The sequence below is a fragment of the Rhineura floridana genome, chromosome 6, assembly GCF_030035675.1.
Source record: "Rhineura floridana isolate rRhiFlo1 chromosome 6, rRhiFlo1.hap2, whole genome shotgun sequence".
NCBI classification, from domain to species: Eukaryota; Metazoa; Chordata; class Lepidosauria; order Squamata; family Rhineuridae; genus Rhineura; species Rhineura floridana.
In genome coordinates this window covers 68,209,082-68,232,412 of record NC_084485.1, presented here as the reverse complement: position 1 = coordinate 68,232,412, position 23,331 = coordinate 68,209,082, and the positions used below count along the sequence as shown (strand labels likewise).

The 23,331-nt window shown below is 42.6% G+C and overlaps 1 protein-coding gene and 1 long non-coding RNA gene across 4 annotated transcripts in view; one reads left to right on the top strand and one right to left on the bottom strand.

Annotated features, from left to right (window-relative positions):
• PIK3C2B (phosphatidylinositol-4-phosphate 3-kinase catalytic subunit type 2 beta) overlaps positions 1-23,331 on the bottom strand; it is a 127,400-nt gene that overhangs the window by 57,654 nt on the left and 46,415 nt on the right. For all 3 annotated transcript variants that reach the window (XM_061632210.1, XM_061632212.1, XM_061632211.1), the window contains 6 exons: positions 13,123-13,234; positions 12,371-12,450; positions 11,853-11,916; positions 7,156-7,302; positions 4,747-4,780; positions 2,580-2,775 (listed from right to left, as the gene is read on the bottom strand). In XM_061632210.1, coding sequence (XP_061488194.1) covers positions 2,580-2,775; positions 4,747-4,780; positions 7,156-7,302; positions 11,853-11,916; positions 12,371-12,450; positions 13,123-13,234 — 633 coding nt within the window. The remainder of the gene's footprint in view (positions 1-2,579; positions 2,776-4,746; positions 4,781-7,155; positions 7,303-11,852; positions 11,917-12,370; positions 12,451-13,122; positions 13,235-23,331) is intronic.
• On the top strand, positions 13,872-17,119 carry LOC133387443 (uncharacterized). Its single transcript, XR_009763482.1, has 3 exons — positions 13,872-14,006; positions 15,700-15,865; positions 16,224-17,119. It is a non-coding gene; the product is annotated as an uncharacterized LOC133387443 (long non-coding RNA).

Below are 23,331 nucleotides of genomic sequence, written 5' to 3'. Positions count from 1 at the left end.
TCCAGCAGAAATCACTAGATTTCTATACATATACAAGCTTATAGTCATCACTTCCATGCAAAGACTGATTCTAGGGTCATCCTCCCTGATACTGAGCAACAATAGGGCATTGAACAGATGGTTGTGCTGCCAAATGTCTTCTTAAAACCCAGATCACAACTTAAGAAGAGCCTGCTGGAATGCAGGCCACATTCAAACCAGACATTTCTTCTACTATTATTCCACTTTAAACCATCATGGCTTCCCCCAAACAATCCTGGGATGTGTAGTTTCTGAAGGGCGCTGACAGGTGATAGGAGACTCCTATTCTCCTCACAGAGCTACCACTGTCAGAGTGGTTTAATAGTCAGTCTCTCTTCTCAGAGAACTCTGAGAATTAGAGCTGTAGGAGGGGAAGAGAGGTCTCCCAACCGCTCTCTGCACCCTTCACAAATTACACTTTCTAGGATTCTTTGGGGGAAACCATGACTGTTTAAAGTGGAATAACAATGGAATAAATATTTGGTGTGAATGTGGCCCTATTCTAGCATCCTCTTCTCACTGTGGCCAATTAGATGCCCATGAGAAGCCCATAAACAGGACCTGAGTGCAACAGCACTCTGCCCACCTGCAGCTTCCTAGCAACTTGTATTCAAAGCCCCTTTGCCTCCAATAGTGGAGGCAGAACACAGCCTTCGTGACTAGTTGCCACTGATAGCCTTATCATCCGAAGTCACAGGCAGCGTCAGAATTTTCAGCCAGGCTCATTCTTAATCCTGGTTCCCACAAATCAGACCCAAATCTGAGCAGAAACCCTTTGTCTCAGGCAGAACTCAATCCATTTCCATCTGAAGATCAAAAGAGAGGAGGCTCAAAAAGGATAGTTCTCCCTCAGATTTTCACACATGTGCCCCCGACAGTCCAAACATAGAGTGTTTCCCTCAGGCTGCAATCTTTTTTTTTGGAGACGCTCTCTCAACTTCCTTCCCAGCCAGCTGGATTGACATACGCCACTGAGAATGCCATCACATGGTGCTCTTGTCAGAAGGGCCGGCCATGTGACAGGTGCCAAGCGATGATGCAGGGAAGGCTATGGGGCATCAAAGGTCAAGACAGGCCTGGATTTCCCAGGCTACTGCCTTTGTTCCGAGTCCCTCATTGGAATACATTAAGGATGGGACAAAGGCAAGAGGTCCCTGGAGGGGTGGCGGCAAATGTTGCCATCACTTCCCCATCCCCCTTTTGCACGTCTTTGCTGCCGGGGGATGTGGATTACCAAGGGGCACCTCCCAGGCATTGCCCCATCTTTAGTGAAACACAAACACACAAGTAAAAGGCTGCTTACAAAGGAATCTCCCCTCCCTGCCCAGACTTCCTATTGTTTTTGTATCCATTAAGCAACTCCCCTCTGCTAGCAGTCATTGGTTGAGGGCCAGGAGCCCAGGCTGAGAAGCAGCCATCTGCCACTATCTATAGGACTGAGCCAGGGAGGCAGGGTGCCTAGACTGAAGGACTCTCCTAGAGCATTCCAGGAAACCTACAGAAATAGCACCGAAGAAGGGTCAAAATGTGGCTGAGCCAGGTCTACAGACTCCATTATACGTCATTTTCCTCTAGTCTTCTGACCTTGGCTAGCCAGTCTTATTCCTTCAAGGAGAAAGGATTTGGAATACAAAGTGCTGGGTTTTGGTAAACCTCCTCCCCTGCCTAGCCTGATTTCTAAGAACGTGTCAGAAGGGGGACAGGGGTGGGAAAATGTAACATTAAGGCCACATAGCTGATCTTAGCAGCAAAGGGCAACTCAGATTTAAAACCATGGCTTAGTGCGAATGTGCAAGCTCCTGCAGAGATTGCTGTTGCTTTGCTTCTCCCTGGTTTTTTTTAGCTCAGCACGGCAGTTATGCCAAGGTTTGGTTTAGCATGTCATCCAAACTCAGGATCATGGTTAAGCTTTCTCCTCCTTAACCACAAGCTGTAGAGCTTAACCTCAGGTTCAACTGACACCCTAAGCCAAACCTTAGCAGCCACGCTGCACTACACTAAAAGGATGGGGGAGGAACAAAGCAGGTGTGATCTCCTATCCAGAAGCCAGCACGTTTGCCCGGTCCTGGTAAGCCATAGCATGGTTTACCATGATGTGCAAACTAGCCAGGCCAATTTGTATTTCTGGCCAGGGTGATGTACCTAATTGGTCTTTGCTGGAGGATCAACCACACTAGCTGCCTAACGGAGACGTGCTCCAAAGGATAATAACCACCCACGTGCTGGGAAAACAGTAGGTTCAGGGGTGTCTTTGTGTGATTTTAATAGGGGAAAATGGAGTGGGGAGAAAGGACATTTTAAAAAAAACTTTGCCCTACTCGACAATCCCAGTCCAAATCTGCACATGCACACCCATGTCTGTTATTAACATGGGAGGCCCTATTCATAGATCTCCTGTGCTACATCTAGTTTGGCATTTAAGGTTGTGTGTGGAATATCTTGCACTTGAAAACCCTCTGCATGTATATACACCCACATACACACACTTGAATCCAAGATGTAACACAAAGAGCCGTGTGATCCTTGCTAGGTACTAGAGAAAAGATGTCACTGCTTACCTTGCAGCCCAGGTTATGGGTATGCGATGAGTGGCATAGACAGTGAAGGACAGGGGACAGGTGAGGAGCCGGGCCTCTTGGGAGAGATAATGTTTTCTGTTCCCATGAATCACAGTTTGGAAGTCTGCATTGAACGTGTTGCAGTAGAGCTCTACTAGATCCAAGATGGAGGCTGTCAAAGCTTCCACAACCTTCTCTGTAAGGGAAGGGAATTGATAGAAGCACTTTAGAATTCACAAATATGCCCCTGCAGATCAAATATGCATGATGGACAATCTGGCAACAGGGAAGCCTTTCCAGGTTTGATCTCCAATGTTGCTAGCCCCTTCTGGAAATGTTGCTATCCCAGTGACTCCTACACATCACTCTCTGCAGGGCTGTGTCACTTGCCGTTTTTTTTTTTTTTAAAACAATTCAGCTCTAAGAAAAACTGAATTCCAAACACTGTCTGGGTTATGCAAATAAATCTGCATATATTTGCTTATTTCCATAACTTATTCTTCTATTAATCTTGATTGATTGATTGATTAATCTTAGGAGGGGCAAGTAGTTATGCAAAGCATAGAAGTCCTGTCTCCTGTTCACCACAAATTCCTGCTGAGATCGTCCATAGCCTTCTGCAAGACATTGCACATATACATTCAAGACTACCTCTGCAGCTTCAACGACTAGAAATTTACTTTTTTAAAAAGGCTGCTTAATTACCATAATTTATACAGGTTACAGAAGTTAGCTTTTCTTGCCACAGAATATAGATTAACTTGGCATAGAATGTTGCTCAGTGTGGGTTTGTGATTTTTTTGTTTTAACAATTAATTAGTATTTAAATTTTTTAGCATAAGCCACCGTAATAATATATTTGAAAGATGAAGTACAAATCCAAATTACAAACTATACATAAATTATACACACATGTATATCAATGATTATAAATATACATTTATAATGCACTGAATGCACACAGTCTTGTCTCATACTTTTGTGTTGCAAACAGAGCACAATTTGCAAGATCTGTAAATTGACAGGCTGAAATACTCATCCTTGGAAAAATACAAGCAAAACACAGACTTGCTGACGCATATCAACACTCAAAGGGCACTATATTCTAACCCTATTCAGACATGATTAGATCTGGTCTTAAACAACTTGTGTATGGGCTTCACATAACAACACTATGTCCTCCCTGGCTCCACTTTTGGCCTTCATATATTAAGAATGCAAGTCTGAAGGAGACTTCTAGTTGCACCTGGCTGAACACATTTAGAAGCCTCCCCACGATCAGGGCAAGATCCCTGATCATGGGGAGGCTTCTAATCTCATTCAGCTGAATGTGGTTAGAAGCCCTAGTCAAACCTTCACAGTGAATGTGGGAAGCTCAGAAGTGGAGCTTACAAGAAGATGGACAATGGGGGTGAGGCCAGCACACATAACCCTGCAGCTCCTGTATAAGTTTCTTAACCTCATCTCTAATAATACCTGAAAGGGGGCATCTGTCATAAAGCAAACCCCTTCACAACCTAGTGAAGACCAGGCTTCCAGAAGACACAGCACAGACCATAGTATTTTAGAGTTGGAATGGATCTTGGAGGTCTCCCACAGGTACAGATCCCTTTCCTCAGAAGACATTTGCCCCATGGGACAAAACATATAGGTATCCATATGGCTCCCCTTGCGGAGCAAACAACAGATTTTGTGTGTTTACCACTTTCATTTGGGAAAATGGCATTATGATATGAGTGGTGGTGGAGTGGATTTAAAGGGGCCTACATCTGCTTTAAACTTTTTAAAAAATCATTGCAGAGATTCCTGTTCAAGGATCTCCTAAATTATGTCTAGTTTGACTACAACACGAAAACACAATCCCTCAAGGTCGTTAAGTGCTGTTGGGTGTTCAGTATTTTTGAAAATCTGCTCTTAATTTTCATTATTATTGGGGAGCCACCTTGCTCTGAAAAGTCTGGTCAATGGCATATCAATTCTAGGTACTCAGAATTCTAAACTGAGAATTCAGGGATAATAGTAATAGTAGTAGTAGTAATTATTATTATTATTATTTTGAATAAATAACTATATGCAATAATTTCAAATTAGAAAAGCACTCTTGGGAGGCAGCAGAAAGTTAAAAGCCTTCAGAATTCAATAGCAAGAACAGCAGAAGAGAAATTACCTCTGTTTTCCCTCACTGCCAAAGTGTTTGGATCCTGCTCAGGAAAGAGAAACAGAACAGAAATATTTTATGTTAATCAGACCAAAATGGAAGCAACTCCCTGAGCCAACCACCTTGTATAACATGTGTCAACGTGTTTCCACTCCCAGCAGTTCAAGCCCATCCAACTGCCAGAACAAAAGAAAAGAAGCTATATTTTCCAGCTTTGTAGGAATTCTAACCATAAAAATTGTCATTGGATATGAGAAAAAGATGATCTGAAGACAAGGTCATCAACTGTTTAAATATGGCCTCCTTTTGAGGAACACTGACTGAGTTTATCTACATATCCTCATATTGAATGAGGGGTTTCTCTAAGAGATAAAACCACTCCAGCAAAGTACCGAGGTAAGCATGGATTAGAGAAAAGTGGGTGTGTTTTGCTCTGATTTCAGTTCCTCATTGGTCCTTCCATTCTTGACTTGTTTATCTGCAACTTTTGGCTTGGCTCATTACACCATCCATTGACATTAGCATAGCAGACCAATAGCACAACCCTTTGCATGCTTACTCAGAAGTACATCCTGCTGGGTTCAGTGGGACTTACTTCCAGGTAAGGGGGCATAAGATTGCAGCTTCACTTATTGATCCTCAAACCACTTAAGGTTGCTTCACATCCTACTTGCAGCTTAGTAAACCTGCTGCAGTTTACACCGTGAGCCACGTAGTATGCAAGATGGCTACACACATTTAGTTTACTGGAAGTTTACTGAACAATGCAGAGATCAATTATTGGTCCTGTGGGGGAGAAGACCAATGTATTTTTGCAGCCAACACATGTTTAAATACCTAACAGGTACCTGTCTCATGATTTACTGTGAAAACAAGCCTAGTAATAGATGGGTTTGCTACTTCTGTAACATGTAGAGAAGTCCTTATTTACTTATTGTTTTAGAAGTATTTTTACAAAACAGTTGAATAGCAAATTATGCTTAAGCTTACATATGCATAAGTGCACATAGTTTCTCCATTACCCTCCCCAACTCCCAATGCCGAGTGGGCCAGAAACCTCTCCAGAGCCACACATTTATCTCCACTCATTATTAAATGTACAGTAAAATTGATGGGAGGGGGAAAGAAGAGTTTAAAATAAAACTTGCAATTGGATTTTGTTAGGGTGTAATGTTCAATCATGGCAGACCAGCTTAGGTTGATCAGGTCCACCATCCCCTCTCCCCTTTCTGAGTGGGTAGGGAACCTTCTTCAGCCCAAGAGTCACATTCCCTTCTGGGCAACCTTCCGGGGGCCACATGCCCAAGTTGGTAGGGGCCAGGGGACAAAAGTGGGCAAATCAATTAATGTGAATTTTACCTTTGCACAGTGTGGTCACCTGTTCTATCCTTCATCCAGGCAAGCAAGAAGTATTACTGGTGTTCAAGGACACAGTCCAGCCAAACAAAAACACTCAAGGAGGATGTAGACACGGCTGTCCTAAGAGCCAAACAGAGGCCTAGAGGGCCACATTTGTCTCCCCAGGCCTGAGGTTTCCCATCCCTGATTAAGGGAAACAAGCCATGGTACTGATGGTTTGTTTCCCTAAATCACAATTAAGATTAACCACAGTTTGGGTTCAGTCATAATGATAAACTGTGGTTAATTGAAAATGAAAGCAAAAGCCTCCTCCTCAGAGACATACCAGAGGACAGGGGATGGGGGGAGATGCACAAGCCCAAGGCCAATCATAGCTTAGCTATATAACCACGTAAAGGCTCAATAAACACCAAAAATGAGAAAAATGGCTTTTAGCTCTGAAACAATGGATCAAATATTCTGAAGTGTAGGTTACAACTTGCAAACCACTTGTGATTGGTCAAACTATGTGCCATTGACCACTGAAGTCAATGCAAGTGTTTCAGGATAAGTGACTTAGGAGATTATGGCCTCAGCAACACAAGCAACAATATCCTTACTTATCCCTCATTTCAATCCGCACAACACTTTTCATCCTCTGTTGTAACTCATGCCACAGTTTTTTATTTGGTTTATTTTAAAATGTGAACTTTGCTTCTGTCCAGAGGGTAACAAACTGACTTACAATCAATACATTAAAAAGCCTCATTAATCAGTGCACAATGTGAATGTAAAACCTTTACATTGATTAGAATGTATACCTGACTTTTCTTCCACACATATCTTGACTTAACATTCATACATGGCAAAAAATAATGCAAGTGAAGCTTAAATGTGGCTTTTCAGCATCAAGAACAAAAACCAAGTTGCTCCACCAACATTTTTTATCCTTTCTTAGTAGAGTCTTCCACTGTCTGAAAAGACGTAACTGAAAGAAAAGCTACTCTCATCATTCTCTCTTATTTAATTTAGGAGTTCAGATTAAATCTTGTTGCTTTATGACATAAACCCGTTTCTTACCTTCTGGATTTTGGGCTGCATGCGAGATGGACAAGGTGGCAGCTGATTCAGAGCTCCTGTGATCTCCTGGGACTCCACAGCAGCCAGAGCATTGCAAATAGCCATGACAGACTGGATCACCCGCTCTGCCTTCAACTGGAAGTCTCCCTAAATGTAGAATTGAAGCTGATGACTCAAGATAACACCAGATAGAGCAATTAAGGGCCAAAATTAGATTTAATGTTAAAATCATCTTACTCTGAGCATTCAACATGCAGGACTGCAGAGGGAGAGAGGGGGAATTTAATCCTTTCCTCCTCTGCTTCAAAGGGGGGGGACTCTTCTGAAACTCATTTGCATTGGGAGGAAATCCCCTACTGGAGACAGCGAGAAACTTCCTTTCAATAAAGTCCCATACCAGCTTCAGAGGAGGGATTTTTCTCAGGTCTGGAGCAGAAGGGTTAAATGCCCTCTCCATGCCACCTCTGATCCTGGTAATTATCAGCTCCCCACCACCACCAGCTGCTGCAATTTATATTTTTTAAAACCTACAAGTTAAGATGCAAAAATGCATTCAATTTCATGCACGGTTTTGTACTGAATCATACCGTTGAGCTGCTGTGAGGAGCCACAGATGATGCTGGTTAATCAGAAGCATTTTTTCAAATGTTCCATCCAGATAAAGTAAGACCACCATTCCCCCCCCCATGTGCATACATAGTAAAAGTAATATCTTGTATCTCATAGAACACAACCAGGGAGGGATACTGGCCTTTATCTAGTCCCATCTCTTTTCAGTCTGAATTATGATGGGGGAATAGAATAGATAGTTAGCAGTATGGGTTCTTGACACTTTTATGTTAGGAAGATCACTTCCCAAAGCTGGCAAGAATTGTCATGTAGAAACCAGCCAGCTTAATTTAAAGGCTCCTTCAAAATTTGAGGACAAGAGAGGAATGACTGTTTCCCACCTATCCCTGCCCTGTGATGAGGTCACAATCCTCAAAAAACTTCCTCTGGACTAGTGTCAGTGACATCTTTAGAGCTACTCCAGACCAAAGGGTTTGAAGACTTTATTCAGATTGAATAATTTCAGTTTCTTTTTCTTTTCTCTTTTGCATTTCTTTCTCCCAAGCAGGCATGCTCAAGGTGTCACTAGGGTAGGGGTAGCCATGTGGTGCCCTCTAGATGCTGTTAGACTACAGCTTCCACCATCCCTGCACGTTGGCCATGCTGGCTGGGGCTGATGGGAACTGTAGTCCAACAACATCAGGAGGCCACCACATTGGCTATTCCTGCATGAGAGGAAGAAAAATCAATGCGCCACCTCAGAAGAGTTGTGCATATAGGCAACATCTAGGACACAGGTGAGGAACCAGTGGCCCTCCAACTATTACTGGATTATAACTCCCATCATCCCTGACCAATGGCCATGATGAATGGATGTGATGGTAGTTGGAGCCCAGCAACATCTGGAGGGGCACAGATGCCCTACCCCTGATCAAGGTGAATGAGGGTAGCAATGGCACCACAAATCTACTCATAACCCTGTTATTACTTGTAGTCTTTTGACTCCAGTCAACAGTTGCTACTGAAAGATTGTTGAAAGTTAGGATCTGCTTCTTCAGTATTTGTTTTATCACATAAATGTTGCTCTTACTAAACTTGGCTTTCCCAGACAGAAGCTTGGCAATTGCCCTGCAGCAAAATCTCAGTATCTTTTGTGAGTTTGTCCAAAGAGAACATAAAGAGGGGCCTACCAACTCCAACAAATCTTAGAGAGCTGCTCAACAAACGACAAGAGAGCTTGTTCATGCTGCTCATATCCCAGACTCAACCAATGTCATAAGAGTGGAAAGAGATATGGTCTTGATCATGGTCATCTTCATACCTTGGCCATCATCTCTGTGGCTAAGATTGGCTTTTGACACAGCAGCATTCGGAGAAACAACACAGCTTCTCTGTTGAGTTCAAACACGTCCTAATGCAATGGTGTACTTAATGGGACCTTGGACTTTTATGCCAAAGTCCTGCTCTGACAGCACCACAGTCCTAATGACAAGACCAAGTTTCCTGGAACCCACAAAGCCATTTGATATTGCTGGCTCGTTCCACCAATATAATTCCAGGCTGGGTACCTCAGATTATATAGGTGGAATTGCCACTAAGGGGCACTGTTGCTCATTGCACACAAAATCTACAAAATGCAGGTAATCCATTGGCCAGGAGTCACAGTACGGTTTGCAAGGGAGTCAACATTTAGAGACATACAGGTGTGGAAAAATGGGCCCAGTTTTCCTCCTTCACTGTACAGCAGTTGAAGGAGAAGAAAGGATCCCATTAAGCAATGGCGGCAATAGCAAAAGCTTATGGAATACTGGGGTTGGGGTGGGGCCAGGATGGAGTAAGAGGAGCCCTGCTGGATCAGACCACAGGTTCACCTCATCCAGCATCATGCTCTCACAGTGGCCCAACAAATACCTATGGAAAGTCCACGAGCAGGATAGCAACAGCAATCTCTCACTTGTGAGCCCCAGCAACTGGTGGTCAGAGAAGCATACTGCCTCTGATATTGGAGGTAGTACATATGCCGCCAAATATTCCCATACAAATACGTGGGAAGGGATAAATAATTTAGGACCATGGGAAAAGATGGACAACCATCACAGGATAGAAATCCTGCTGTCTAGCAACTGGAATCCCCACCACACCCGCAAACATTGTCCATCTATGAAAGCTCCCCCCCCCCATGTTCATAAACCACAGGATCAAGCAACTTGCTCTTTCTAAAAATTCAAATCTGGGATTTTCAGGATTCTGCGCATACCTTGAGATGATGTACTAGAGAACTATATTGCATTTAGCTGAGATTTCCTGGATAGTCTTGTTATGACTCACCACTAGAAATGGATAAGAAAGAGCGCTCTCTCTCTCTCTCTCTCTCTCTCACACACACACACACACACACTTTCTGCTCCCAGCCCTGATGATCTGACCATAAGGGTGTTTTGACACAAGGGGATTAAACTAGTTCTTGCTCTATTCAGTTTACTAATGACTCTATCTTCAACATTAGCAAGGAACAGACATGAACACAAAAGAGGTGTGCAAAAGCAATTCTAGCTGCTCGTATGAAAAAATTCTATACATTTTGAATATATATTGTTCCTGTGCTGTCAGCTAGAGTTCGCAAACCTAAAGCAGGCCTTGAATATGTCCATGGTTGCAGCCTATTTTATGGAATTATAAAAGTTACTCTCAGTACTGGAAATTTATTAGGTTGTCAAAGTCTTCTGCTAACTCCCCTCCTATCTCTTACTTCACAAGGTCTAGAGCATGTATTCTAATCTCTGCATTAAGGGCTGGATTATGTGGAAGTTTCAAAATGGGAAAAATGTTTTCTAGCTGAATCTTAATGCCTTTCGCAGACACTAGAATGTTAAGCTTCACAAGATCTTGTAAAGGCAGGCCAAAAAAAAGTGTGTTATTGACTGTATTTATCACAAGGGAAGGGAAACTGAAACAAAGAGTAGGTAAGAACTTGCTAGAAAAGCTGCTGACAATTTCAAGAATTGAACCTGAGGATCACTTCACTACACCCAGTTTGTTTTCTGCTCTGATAACGAATGTTGCTATGTAGCGCAGCCTCTTGGCTGCAGTCCCAAGCACACTTGTGGCTGGCAGCCCTCGCCTAATATCTGACTCTCATGAAGGATTCAAGACTAGAATGAGGAAGAGGAGAAGCAAGCAAGCAGTTAACTGTAATATGAGATGGGAGAAGTGAGGTTCAGGGCATTTATTTTATAGGAGGCCTAGCCCTAGTGGAATAGTAAAAAAACAACCAAATAACAACCTTATCAGTTTCAAGCAGGAAACAAAACAATGAGACAGCAATGAGGTGATATGGGAAGGTCTTTGAGGAAACTGCAGCAGAGAAAAACGTTTGCATCGTCTTTTCGTCCTATTCTATCTTTTCACATACAAAGTTTATATAATAATATTGTGTGGGGTGTACAATGTAGCATGGAGGCAATCATGCCATCAGTGCAAGGATTGCTCCTTGTGCAACAGAACAATCTCCCCCTCTCTTCCTCCCGCGTCCCCCCTAAAACTGTTCTGGGGGTTCCGCAGAGTAGATTTGGTGATGGTGCGGGGTGTGTGAAGGACAGGGAACCCCATTGTGCCAGCACCAACTCTAGTGCTAGCACACAAAGATCGTTGAATACCCCCCAGAATAATGTTCAGCATGTTCAAAAGCATCTGTGATGCCCATTGAAACAAATCGGATGTTATATTGCCGTATAATATGGAGGGTTTTATTCCAAAGTGGGTGAAGGCAAAGCAACTGTAAAGCCACTCACTTCTCATCTTGCTGATGGTAAAGCAGACTGTTAGAGGCAAGCCACAGAATCTGGAGTTGTGGTTGAGAATATGGGGGAATGGGTCAAGCTAGGAGAAGAACAATGGAATGTTGTGATGGGAAAACTGAGGGTCAGGGGAAATGGTGTAGGATTGCTGGGTTCCTCATCACAACATCTTTTGGACATATCCCAAAGATAGCGTGTGATACTTACATCTATCAATACTCACCAAAACAAAGGCACTCACACCACACCAAAGCCCTATGTGTTGTTCTACATGTATTAAAAATATCACTTTAGGATTTTGTCACCCTGTTCCACTCACCACAGCATTAATTCCCAACACTATCCTCTCACCTCAGAGGCTAGGAATGCATCAACTTCATTGTGGAAGGTATCAAAGAGAAGGCTCAAGGCCTGCCTATTGGAAGAAAAAACAACAAACAGCTTGTCAGAGACAAAGGAAACTGGTCATATCTGCTGCATATGGATGAAATGGATCCCTGTTAAGGCAAGGCCCCGATTCCACTTCTTATCAAACAGCCTAGAGCAGTTGGCCCATCGAGCGCAGAATTATCTACATTGACTGGCAGTGGCTCTCTAAGGTCTCATATAAGAGTGTTTCCCAGCCCTGCCTGGAGATGCTGTGGACTGAATCTGGGACTTGCTGAATGTAACGCATGTGCTCTATCACTAAGCGATGGCTCTTCGTGCAAATGGCCTGAGTCATGTTAATGTCCCTGGCCTGAATCAAAAACTCCAGTGTTGGGTCTACTTATATTTCTTTTTGTTATTTAGCATTAGACTGAATATTCCTTGGAAGCTATACATATACCCCCCTCCAAAAAAAATGCTGCTGCTTCATTCATCTTTACCTGGTAATAGTCTGCTTGATTGGCCTTTCCTGGAGGTGAACATAGTGGTTGAGTGTGGAAGGACTCTGGTCATCATTCACCTGCATAAAGGAAGGCAATTACTCAAAAGCATCTTGTCCTGTTCACATGTAACGCTAAGCCAAACCGTAGCTTAGTGTGAATGAGCAAATGCGCAGGTTTCTTGAGCAAAGACTGAGGTCACTGTGCTCCTCGCTGGCCCTGCTGCCACTGTGTACCTAGGCCTCATGGTTTATCTGCCCCAGTCAAACAATGAGCAGTAACAAAACTTGGCTACAACTTGTGGTTCATCAAGAGATCTTGTTGTTTCCTTTCATGTATTGCTTCATCCAGTAGAAGTCACACTGGTATCAGATTTGGACTCTAGACTAAAGGCAATATTAGAAACACGCACCGTTTGTGATTCATGCCATTCCACAATAAGAATGGTTAAGAATATACCTATGGCCTTGAAATAAGAGTTGTGAGTGCTGCTGTATAGCCAATATGAAAGACAAACACCAAATATAAATGCAGATGATAGAAAATGACACTGGCAGGCTGCAGATTTCCCTCATAAGGCAGGCCTCCCAACACAATCAAGACTAACAGTGAAGGTTACTCTGTATCCCCAACATACCGGGAATTTTTCCACCCTCCATACCATCATACAAGTAAACTTAGATTAGGTGGAACACATAGTAATGTCAGAGACAACACCCAGCTCTGTTGCTTACTGGCAAGCAAATATTTACCGTCCTTGCCAAATCACTGCGCACAGCTTTCCTCTTCATCAACTGTAGCCGGATGTCAATGTCAAACTTCCTGCAGTGTTGAATGTATTCATGACTTCCCAGTGGATATTTGCTGGAAGGAAGCAAAGAAATCAAGAATTGTAACTAAAGAGCTTTTTTCTGTGTTATATAGAGGATAATCTAAGCAGGAAAGAGCAGTTTATAAGGAGCCTGTAGCGTCTTATATACAGCACAGAAATAACCTAACTCTGCAACTGCTTTAGCTTGGAGATATTGGATGTGTCATGTATTTTTTATAAGCTTCAGTTTTTCTCCCTGAAACAGCTGAGAAACAGCTTTTTACAAATTCCATAGCTAGACTTTTAACACACACACACACACTTTATATATATATACTTAATGCCCTTATATAAAAGTATATGCACACACACACACACACACACACACACTTCTCCATTCAACGTAAAAAAAAACTGCTCAAGAATGCTCCAATGTGCGTTTGTAAACTTCAGGAATGGCTTGAAAGATTAAACTTAATCCAGAGGGTTTCTAAAAAGTGTTTTCCACTCAACTGCAACAACAGTAGCGAAACATTGTACTGAAGTGAAGAAAGTTCAGAAGGGAGGTTAGTCAAGTCGCAACTTGGAGTGCTTACCGTTTCTGTCTGCACTACAACCTCTTTGTAGTTCATGACCTCCTAGCAAAGCCTGCTTAAGACCCACATGCATCTACTGCAGTGCAAACCCAAACCTGTATTGTAGGCTAACATTTGAGCCACTGCCTATGATTGTGATGTAACAGGCCAAGAGAAGAAGCAGTGCTATGGCTGAAGGGCAGTTGCAACAGGAAGTCTGACCCTTTCACCTGCCAGTTCAAGAGGAAAGGTCAGTCTTATCTCTGTTGAGCCTACATCCTGGTCTAGACCAGCACAGCTGCCATCACACAAGAAAGCCAGTTTTCAGAGGCAGGAGAGAGAGAAAGGGGGGAGGATGCTCTATTTTTAAAGGGAAGAAAGAAAAGAGGAGTAAAAAACAAACAAACCCTCAAACCTTAAAGTCAGGAAAAAGGAGATAGTAAAAAAGAGCCAGAAGTCCCAACAGTACAGCTACAATAGGAAGACTTTGCATTCATTTTTCAGGAAGTGTTGCAAAGCATTCTTATTCAGGCTGGCTTGTAATAGCTGGCATTAAGCAGGCATGGGATCACTGAAAACATTTAATTCTGATAGAGCTTGTAGGGGGCCTGAGGTGCTAGGGCCTTCTGCTGCTCCAATTTCAGTGGCTTGCTTTGCCGCCACTGCTGCTCTGCAGTGCATCCCCGCCCTCAGCCATTTTGTCATTCTAGCAGAAGGGGAAAGAAAACACATTGTAGTCGCTGAGCAAATGTAGGATGTACTCCTCATATATTTCCTAATCAACTCAGGGAGTGAGAAGGAAGTGGTACAGCTAGCAGAACAGCAAGGGAACCAGATCCTCGGGAGGAACCACAGCTAGGTGATACAGCACATGATTTGCATGCAGACATCTCCAGGTGAAAAAGGATCAGGTAGCAGCTGATGGGCAAGACCTCTGTAAGAGACTCTGGAGAGCTGCTGCCAGTTAGAGTAAGCAATACTGGGCTAGATGAACAGTCTGACCTGCTGTAAGGCAGATGCCTATGTTCCAGATTCTAGGGGAAGGGACACCACTATGGATGGGGGACAGATTTGATCTGTTCACATTTAAAGCTGAATTTATCAAATTCTGACTTTCTGAAACAATATGAGAACCAAAACACAGCCATCCCTTGAAATTTGCACCTCCCAATTTTGCAGTGCAATTCTCCAACCAACCAATGTTTACCAAAATGCAGATATTAAGGGGAAATGTGTACAAAGTGAATACATTAGTGAAAATAACAAACAAAATGCATTATATTAGGAGAAATTGCTTCCAAAAATATATACATTAGTCAAAACTGTATACACAAATGTGTTTGTTAGGACAAATTCACACTAAAATGGAAAAGAATTTTCATGAGGATTTGGTTTTTTTTAAAAAAAATCACAAACTGCCGCAGAAATGTAGATAACCAAATTTACGATTGGAAAAAATGAGAAAGTGAGAGAACAGAAATGGACAGATCCTACCATCCCTACTTATAGCTCAGTAGTTCAGCATCTACCTTGCACACAGAGGGTCCCAAGTTCAGTCTCTGGGATCTCCAGGTAAGTACTGGGAATGTTCCCTGTCTGAGACCCTGGAGAGCCACTGCCAGTCGGTGTAGACAATACTGAGCTAGATGAACCAATAATCTGACCAGCTAGATGAACAAATAGGATAAGGCAGCTTCCTATGTTCCTAAGCTCCTGCCCAGGAGGGCCAAATAACTAGGATCAGGTCTATTTCCAAGCTAGTTTTCTCATCTTCAGATCCCTTCCAGATCCCACTTGGCGCTTGAAAATAGGTGTGCATGACAAATTAAAAGAAGGTGCTTCTACCCCCATCTGTGCTTGTATAACTTTAAGTGTTCTTTGCCCTACAGAAGAAGCATGTCTGGCATGTTTAATCTGTGTTGCTTCTCGCTTCTATTCTCCAGACTATAACCTGAATGGAATAATATTTATAGATGCTTCCTCTCATGCGTTTCAAAATGCTGTTATGGGGGATTTCTTTCCTTCTGTCTCCTGTGTTCTACTCCACTGTGCGACATCCCTGCCTGATATGGCTCAAACCAGAGCATGTAGGAAAAGGAGTATTTACAGGTGAGTTTGCCTGACCTCTTGAGTTTGAAGGGCATGAAATTCCAGGGCATTGTTAAATATTTGGTATGCACCAGCACAAGGAATGGATATTAACAATATAAAATAAAATCAGTGTCATTATCAAACATATACAACTAGAAGTTATGTAAAAAATAGGGCTATTTGCTTTCCTCCGCAGAAAGGCACTTGTGTTAAAGGAAACTGATAATGCAGGAGATTGGAGTTTGAGAAAACCTCACCTTCAGTCTTACAGATAAGGGCCTTAGCTAAAGGCAGAGACACATATGTACATTTTGGGACAATTGTACAAATGTCCACATTGAACTATGACCACATGCAACTTTTTGTTTGTTTCCAGGAGGAGTCAGCTGTGCAGAGTGCTGATTGGCTCTGCCTTGCGGGACTCATGAAGGCTCTTTTATTCATTCTCCCCACTGGACTATACAGAGGTGTTGATTGGCTGGCCCTTGTAGGAATCATGAAGCCACTCTCCCCCAACCATGAGCAACGCTTCAAGTGTGTTTATTGGCTTGGGCGGCGGGTTGAGGGGGGAGGGCAGGGAGGCAATTAATAAACATTTAAATGGATAAACATACCAGGCATTTGGGGGAAAGATTTAACAAACCCAACAACTAATAGTCTGCTTAAAGCATGAGGGAGAGGTAAAAATCCAGGCTGGCTTTGGAGCCAGGTGCTTGCCTCAGCAGACGAATAAGGGCAAAAAGAATAAGAGCTCAGCTCCATATCTGACAGAAAACAGATCAACACTTGGTCCTTGAGGGAGATATATCTATCTCAACCCTAAATCCCATTGAAGTCTATTGAATTATAGATTTAAATGACTATTAAATCAATTTGTGAGAGTGGATCCATTCTCCATTTCCACATCTGTCCTACCTATCTTTTGATATTTACAAAATCTTTAAATAAAAGCTGTTGTCAATTTGCTAATGTGCTCTTCAATGGTTCAAAAACTACCCTTTAAAACTAGAGCTAAAATGTAGTGCTCAAAAGATTTTATCCCTCAAAAAAATTAAAATGCTCATTGTAAAATTATTATTACGCAGTCTGAGATTTGTTCATATGATATTGCCCAGAGAAAAACCTAACAAGGTTCCCCACTTCCATTATTTTGAACTTTGTACAATGTTGTTGGAAATCCCAACATGCATATGCTTAAAAATATAAAAGATAATAGTGTTCTTTCCCTTTTATTTCTTAGACTGTTTTTGTTTCTTTCCCTTTTATTTCTTACACATCCAAAAAAATGGCACATGTGGTTTGAGAATAAAAGCAATTTGCTAGTTAACTGCCAAGTCAGTGAGAGAAGCTACCAAATTGATGCAATGCATCACACTAAAGCTGCAGCAAAGGTGTCCTAGGGGAAGCTGTTTGGAAGGAGGGACCAGCAGTTTAAAGCATCCTTCTAGGAAACAAAGCCTTGCTTTTTTGCCATATACTCCCGGTGCAGCAATTGGGCAGGTTACCAAAACAATCTCATTTGTACATTGATAATAGTACATGTCTATTTTGCAGATTGTCACATGCAAAATCAATGAGAGCATGTGGCCATTTGTACCAAGACTGACAGAATATGGAAAGCATGTGCTATGTTCCTTTGTGCTATAGCTTGCCTACTGCTGTCACATAAACCTTGCACACAAGGGATCTCAAAGGTAACTCCAGGTATGAATGGGTCCTTAGGATTGGACCCTCTATGGTCTCTCCGTGCTGGCATGAGTCCCACCCCCTATGCTGAGGCTGTCACCCCTCTCCTTCTCTTACTATTTAGGCCCCAACACAGTGAAGAAAAGACAGGCTTACTGCTGTCATGCCAGCTTGCCAGCCTTACCCTGGCCTGCAGTTAAAATGGCTAACTCCCAAAGCCTTATGGGGAATTCTTCCCCTTGACATCTTCCTTGTTAGCTTGCTAGCAAGCAGTTAAATCTTTGTTGTTCTTTCATCACTGTGACTTGGTAATTTTTATAACACAGCTGTACCCGCTTACAGTAATTTTGCACCTTCTTATCAGTGGAAGGGGCCTGGTTCCGTCAAGGCCGTAAAACTCCCTGCTTTGTTATGGGAAACCAAGAGGAGGCGCCAGGTGCTGTGGGAACATCGTTTTTTCATCCCTTTGATGTGACTGTGACTTGGTAATTTTTAATAAACTTTAATTACTTTAAACTAACGTGTGTTTATTCTAGAGAAAGGGGTCAGTTCCTAAATTCAGTCCTTGCCATTTGACCACAACTACCGTGTAACAGAGAAACGTTTTTACCTAAGACTTCAGAAGGGGCCAGGAGTGTATCTAGACTCTGGTCCTGAGAGGCTCAGGTGTTTAAGTGAGCTCTGGGGTTCCCTTCGCCCCAGAGTAGCTAACCAGTTGAAGGGTGGTGGCAGTACTACCTTGCAGGGTTGGTGTTGACATGCACAACCTTGGCAAACCAGGATTTGCTGGGATCAATTGCCCAAGGCTGGGGATTGACTCCTAGGACAGTGAGAGCAGATGGGGAAGAGCTCCCCGCTTTCACTACAACTGCCATCAGAGGAGGGTGGGAGGCGGCACTCTTCCAGTATGTGTCAAATGGTTACTACTGCAATTGCTCAAACAGCACAGTGGTGATATCATGTTGCTGCAGGCCTTTTCCACAATTTTAGTGGTGGCCAACCTGTGCTCATTAGAGGAGGCCTGGGAAGGAGGGGCCCCAGCAGCAGCGGAGAGCCCCTGGCAGCTGCTCATTGCTACCAGCTTTGCTAACCCTCCTAGAGTTTATATTTGGGTGTGAGCACAGAATTAAAGGTAAGTACGTCAGAAGTGAGCAGTCTTGATGCCCAAACTATGAAGGGAGGTTGGGATGTTCATTTGGGGAAGAGAGGAAGTTTGATAAAAATAAAAGGGGGGGATTCCAAAGATCTTTGGAGAGCATTGCTGCAATAGAGCAGGGCTTCTACACAACAGCTCATTCAAGAGATTTCCAACTGGATGGAGGGGATGTGAGGAGCACTTAGAATATGCCCTCTGCAGCCAGCACTATGCATCCTGCCAAGAAGGCAGACATGCAACAAGGACACATGAGGGTCATCTCATCTCATTTCAACCTATGGGTAGAGAAAGAGAAAGAAAATCCCAGTCTATGTGCCATTTTCACAAGGTATGCACGTGTCTGAGCTTGGACAGAGATTTCACACGCCCCTAAAAACCACCAGTTTTATTTGTAACAAGGCAGCATTTATGAACTCCAGATTGTGTTGAGCTCTCCAGACAGATGCAATAAAAGAAAGTCCCTATGCCATAAAGCATTGTTTTTAAAAGCCAGCATTTCTTCTGCTTTAACAGGAGGCTAGGGATGGGGTTTGCTGCATAGTTCCGATCCACCTGTATTCTGACAGTCCATCGTTTGGTCCCAGTCCTCCCTTGTTTTTGTTCCTGCTTGCTCTGGCACATTCAATCAGCAGTGTGTGTTTTTTGGGTGATTTGATCAGCAGGTTTTTTTTAGTGGCAAAACCCCCGTAATTATTAACATAAATACTTATGTAAGTGATGACAGTATTTTTTTGGCGGCGGGAAAAATTATACATTTTTTAAGTAGCTTACATGAATTATAACAGTTCCACGTGGTTTTTTGGAGGCAGGAAAATTTTATGTAATTTTTAGGTAGCTTACGTGAATGATCACAGTGCTTTATGTTTCCCCCTCCTATTTACATTATCAGTGAGGCAGATAATAGCCTTTGAGTCTGTCTCTTGCCCCGGGCTAACTGATGTGCTGCTTAATGATTCCCCTCCCTTTCACTATTCACTATTCTCAAATTAGTTTGTCAGCAGCACTGCAGCAGCATCACCACCACCACTAGCACCACCTTCTATTTTTGTTCACACACGCGCACACACTTAGCACAGAGAGAGAGAGAGAGAGAGAGAGAGAGAGAGAGAGCTCTCAGGACATCAGCAATGAAAGCAGGGTGGGGGGTACCGTGGGTCAGTCTCATCATCGTAATGTTTCCTGTGCAAGAGGATGGAGATTCAGAATCCTCTGAGATGTCTTGTTTGAAAAACATGAAATTGCAGGATGATTTGACAATTAATGTTGATGACATATATAACCTAGGGCAGAACAAGTATTTTTTACATTATATTGCGATAACACTTTCCCCCCATAATATATAATGGAATGGTGATCGTTATCATACCTGCAGTTATGAATGTAGCAGCTCTGATTACAAAGATAATTACAAAAAATAGGGGGAAATTTTCAGGGGGGAAATCTTGCCAATTGCAGCTGGAAAATCTGTACCAATTACAGCCGCGGTCCACCACAAAAAAATGGTGCTGGTCCAAAAGAATAGCAAACTGTCGAATTCAGTCAGAATCCAGCACCAAGTGCGATTTAGCAGTTACTGTCTCCCATCCCTACCATGAGGCAGCACACGCAGAATGGTTCTACAAGGCTGTCTTTATAGGGGCACTGGGGAAATTGAACAGTGGCTCCTACACACCAACAGAACTCTCCCCGTTCCCAAGTGCTACAGACAGTAGCTTAAGCAGTATATTCCTTGCACCAAGCCCTGCAGAAATCTCAATCCTCTAAGCCTTATAAGAAGTCAAAATTATGCATGTTGAGAAAGGCTGCCTTCACTGCCCTTAAGATAGTCTGCACTTCACCTTCTGCCCATGGTATTTAGGAAGGGGTTTTGACAAGGATCAGAAGCCAGAATTCATTACCCACACCATCATGGCTACATCTCAAGGTTGCTTGTTTACCTAAAGGCAAGCTGGTAAGCTTCAGCCACCTGAGATTTCAGAAACGGTCTCTAGGCAGGGCATGACCTAGGAGAATAAATTAGGGACCCAGATGTTCAGGAAAATGAAAAACTGAGCAAAGACACTATGGGATAACGGGGTGATTAGGAAGCATTGAGTGCAATATCCGAGAGCCATTTTAATTGCAGTGGTTGGATTTAAATTAAGCTGTCCACAGTCCCAGTCCAACTCATTAATCATCATTAATAAATCATTATTTGAACAAGCAAGGAGGTAGCCACCCCTCTGCAGCCTTTAAAGCCTTTAAATGCCTTATGGTATAGACTGCAATTCATGAACAGGCTTTTTCCTCTCCATAAATATGGTGCCAGATTCCTTTGGAAGGAAAAAAATAAAATAACTATTTAAAAAAAAAACTGGAGGCGCCTGTGGGTTCTAGGTTGGCAGTGTCACTTTTTCTCATCTGATGTAAATTTCTTGTTTCTGCTTTTAGTTAAGGCATTTTACATAAAAAGTGGTTTTTCTCCTGATGGCAACATCACCATTTAAAAATAATAAAGCATCGTAAGCACCTATAAGAATTATTGCAATAGCTCCTACTGGTTCTCTGGCTTCAAGTCTGGGACATTCTTTCCCAACTCCCCTGCAGTGGCTGGCTGAGTTCTTTCTACAGGCAGCCATTCACTAGAATCCATTGCAGCCACAAGAGATTTGCCATACAGAGAGTGCATACTGAAAAGTGCTAAGAGATCTAGTGGTGCCAAAAGTGATATACTCAGATCTCTGAGCTGTTTAGGCACACACCTGCACACATACACACATACTGTCCTTCATCAATGCAGAGAAAGTCAAACTGTGGTTTAAGTCACTTTGCTCACTGCCAGGGCTCCACAAGAGCAGAAAAAAGCCCCCAAGACTTAGAAAAACTTTCATAGTTATCCACATAAACACTGAAGTCAATCTGGGAGGTTTGTTTCCTTGCTCTGGCTTTCAGTGCTCATGCGCTCTCATGCTCTCCCTCTCCCTCGCCTAGAGAGCTCTGAGGTTTAAAAGTCTGTTCACTAATGAGCTAGTCCCAGTAATAATCAGTTTGCATTTGCCAGCTTGCATTCCCAGTCGCTGTAACTGGACCACAAGCTCTTAAGATCAAAACTACAAAGCCACTCTCAATGCCTCTGTACATAAATGAGTAATTCGTTTGGTGGAAGTGCAGCACACTATGGGCAAGAAGGGCAGGTCAAGTGGTCTATATGGTCTGCTAAGAGCTTGGAATGCTAGCTCCCAAATGGATGATAGTCAACCCATGGGCAAGGTTTATTGATTTTTCTGCTGAAAGCAGACGGTATCTTCATTATTCCTCCAGGGGAGACTTCATCTATGCAAACTGCAGAGTTCAAAAGAGAAAAAGAGTCCAAAATATGGGGCTGTGTTTTTCAAAGACAGCAGATATGGGAAGGAGATATTCACCTCACTGTCCAGCTTAGTCAAAGCAGAACCTTGAATGGGATGCAACAGCTCTCAGTCTAGACTTCCACATCACATCATGCACCAGTGTTAATTGTCCACCATCTTGCAGATTGATTTATTACTTACTTATTAAATCTATCACCTGCCCTTCCTCCCAGAAGGAGCCCAGGGTGGCAAGCAACAACACTAAAAGCACTTTATAACATCTTAAAAACAAAAGACTTTAAAACATATTAAAACAGATGTGGGCAGAGTTCGAACTATGGAAGCAAACCACTTTTGCCTTCCAAATATGTCCTTTCAAGGATAGCATGCAGCACTTTCCAGCTATGTTTGCTTGATAATTACACCAAGAAGTGCATCAGTCTCTGGCACATTCTGTTTGTGAGCTTGTCCCTACACCCTCTGCTTCATCATCATCATCGTTTTACATTTATCAGTCACTTTGTACAATAAGAAGTCTGACAGCAACTTGTCAAGGTAAAATCAACACACAAAAGCAATTTAAAACCAGTACATTTAAGGAACAATACAAATTTTATAAATTTATGACCATTCTTTTATGATTTCATAGCATAAATTGAAAACAAACCTTTTTTTTAAAAAAAGCAACTTTTGATTCATTTGCCAACTTACTAAGCATGACCCATCAGCCAAAGTGTGTTACTTGGCAACTTTCTAATTCTTGAAGAGACTCTTCCATGAAACATGAATTTGAAGGCATACACAGTTAATGAGACTTAGTAATATCTTTCCATAGCCAAAGACTTCCGGTGGGGTGTCTTGGCAAGAATATCTCAGTGATTTATGAAATTATGAAATAGAATAAATCACACAGCCCCAACCATGCTCCTAACAGCTGCTAAAATAATCCAGTTTATTCACTCGCATCACCGCTCCCCCTGCCTTTTGGGAAGAAGTGGATGTTGTATGCTAAGTGATTATTAAACTAATGGAAAGTGTGTGCCCAGCAAATGAGTGAAATCACAAAAGTATTCTGAATGGAAGCAGTGAAACTGTAATTAATGCCATCTTGACCAGCATGGCAAGGACTAACCCTGATTATTGTTTGTTTATTTACAGATTTATGTCCCACCATGCCTAAGAGTTCAAAGTGGTTATTTTCAGCAATCTTTCTCTTTCTCTCTGGAATTCTGTAACACAATATTCTGTGATAGCTGTAAAAAAGTTATCCTTTGAAGATCAGAGAGGGGGTCTACAAAACACACTTGTAAGGG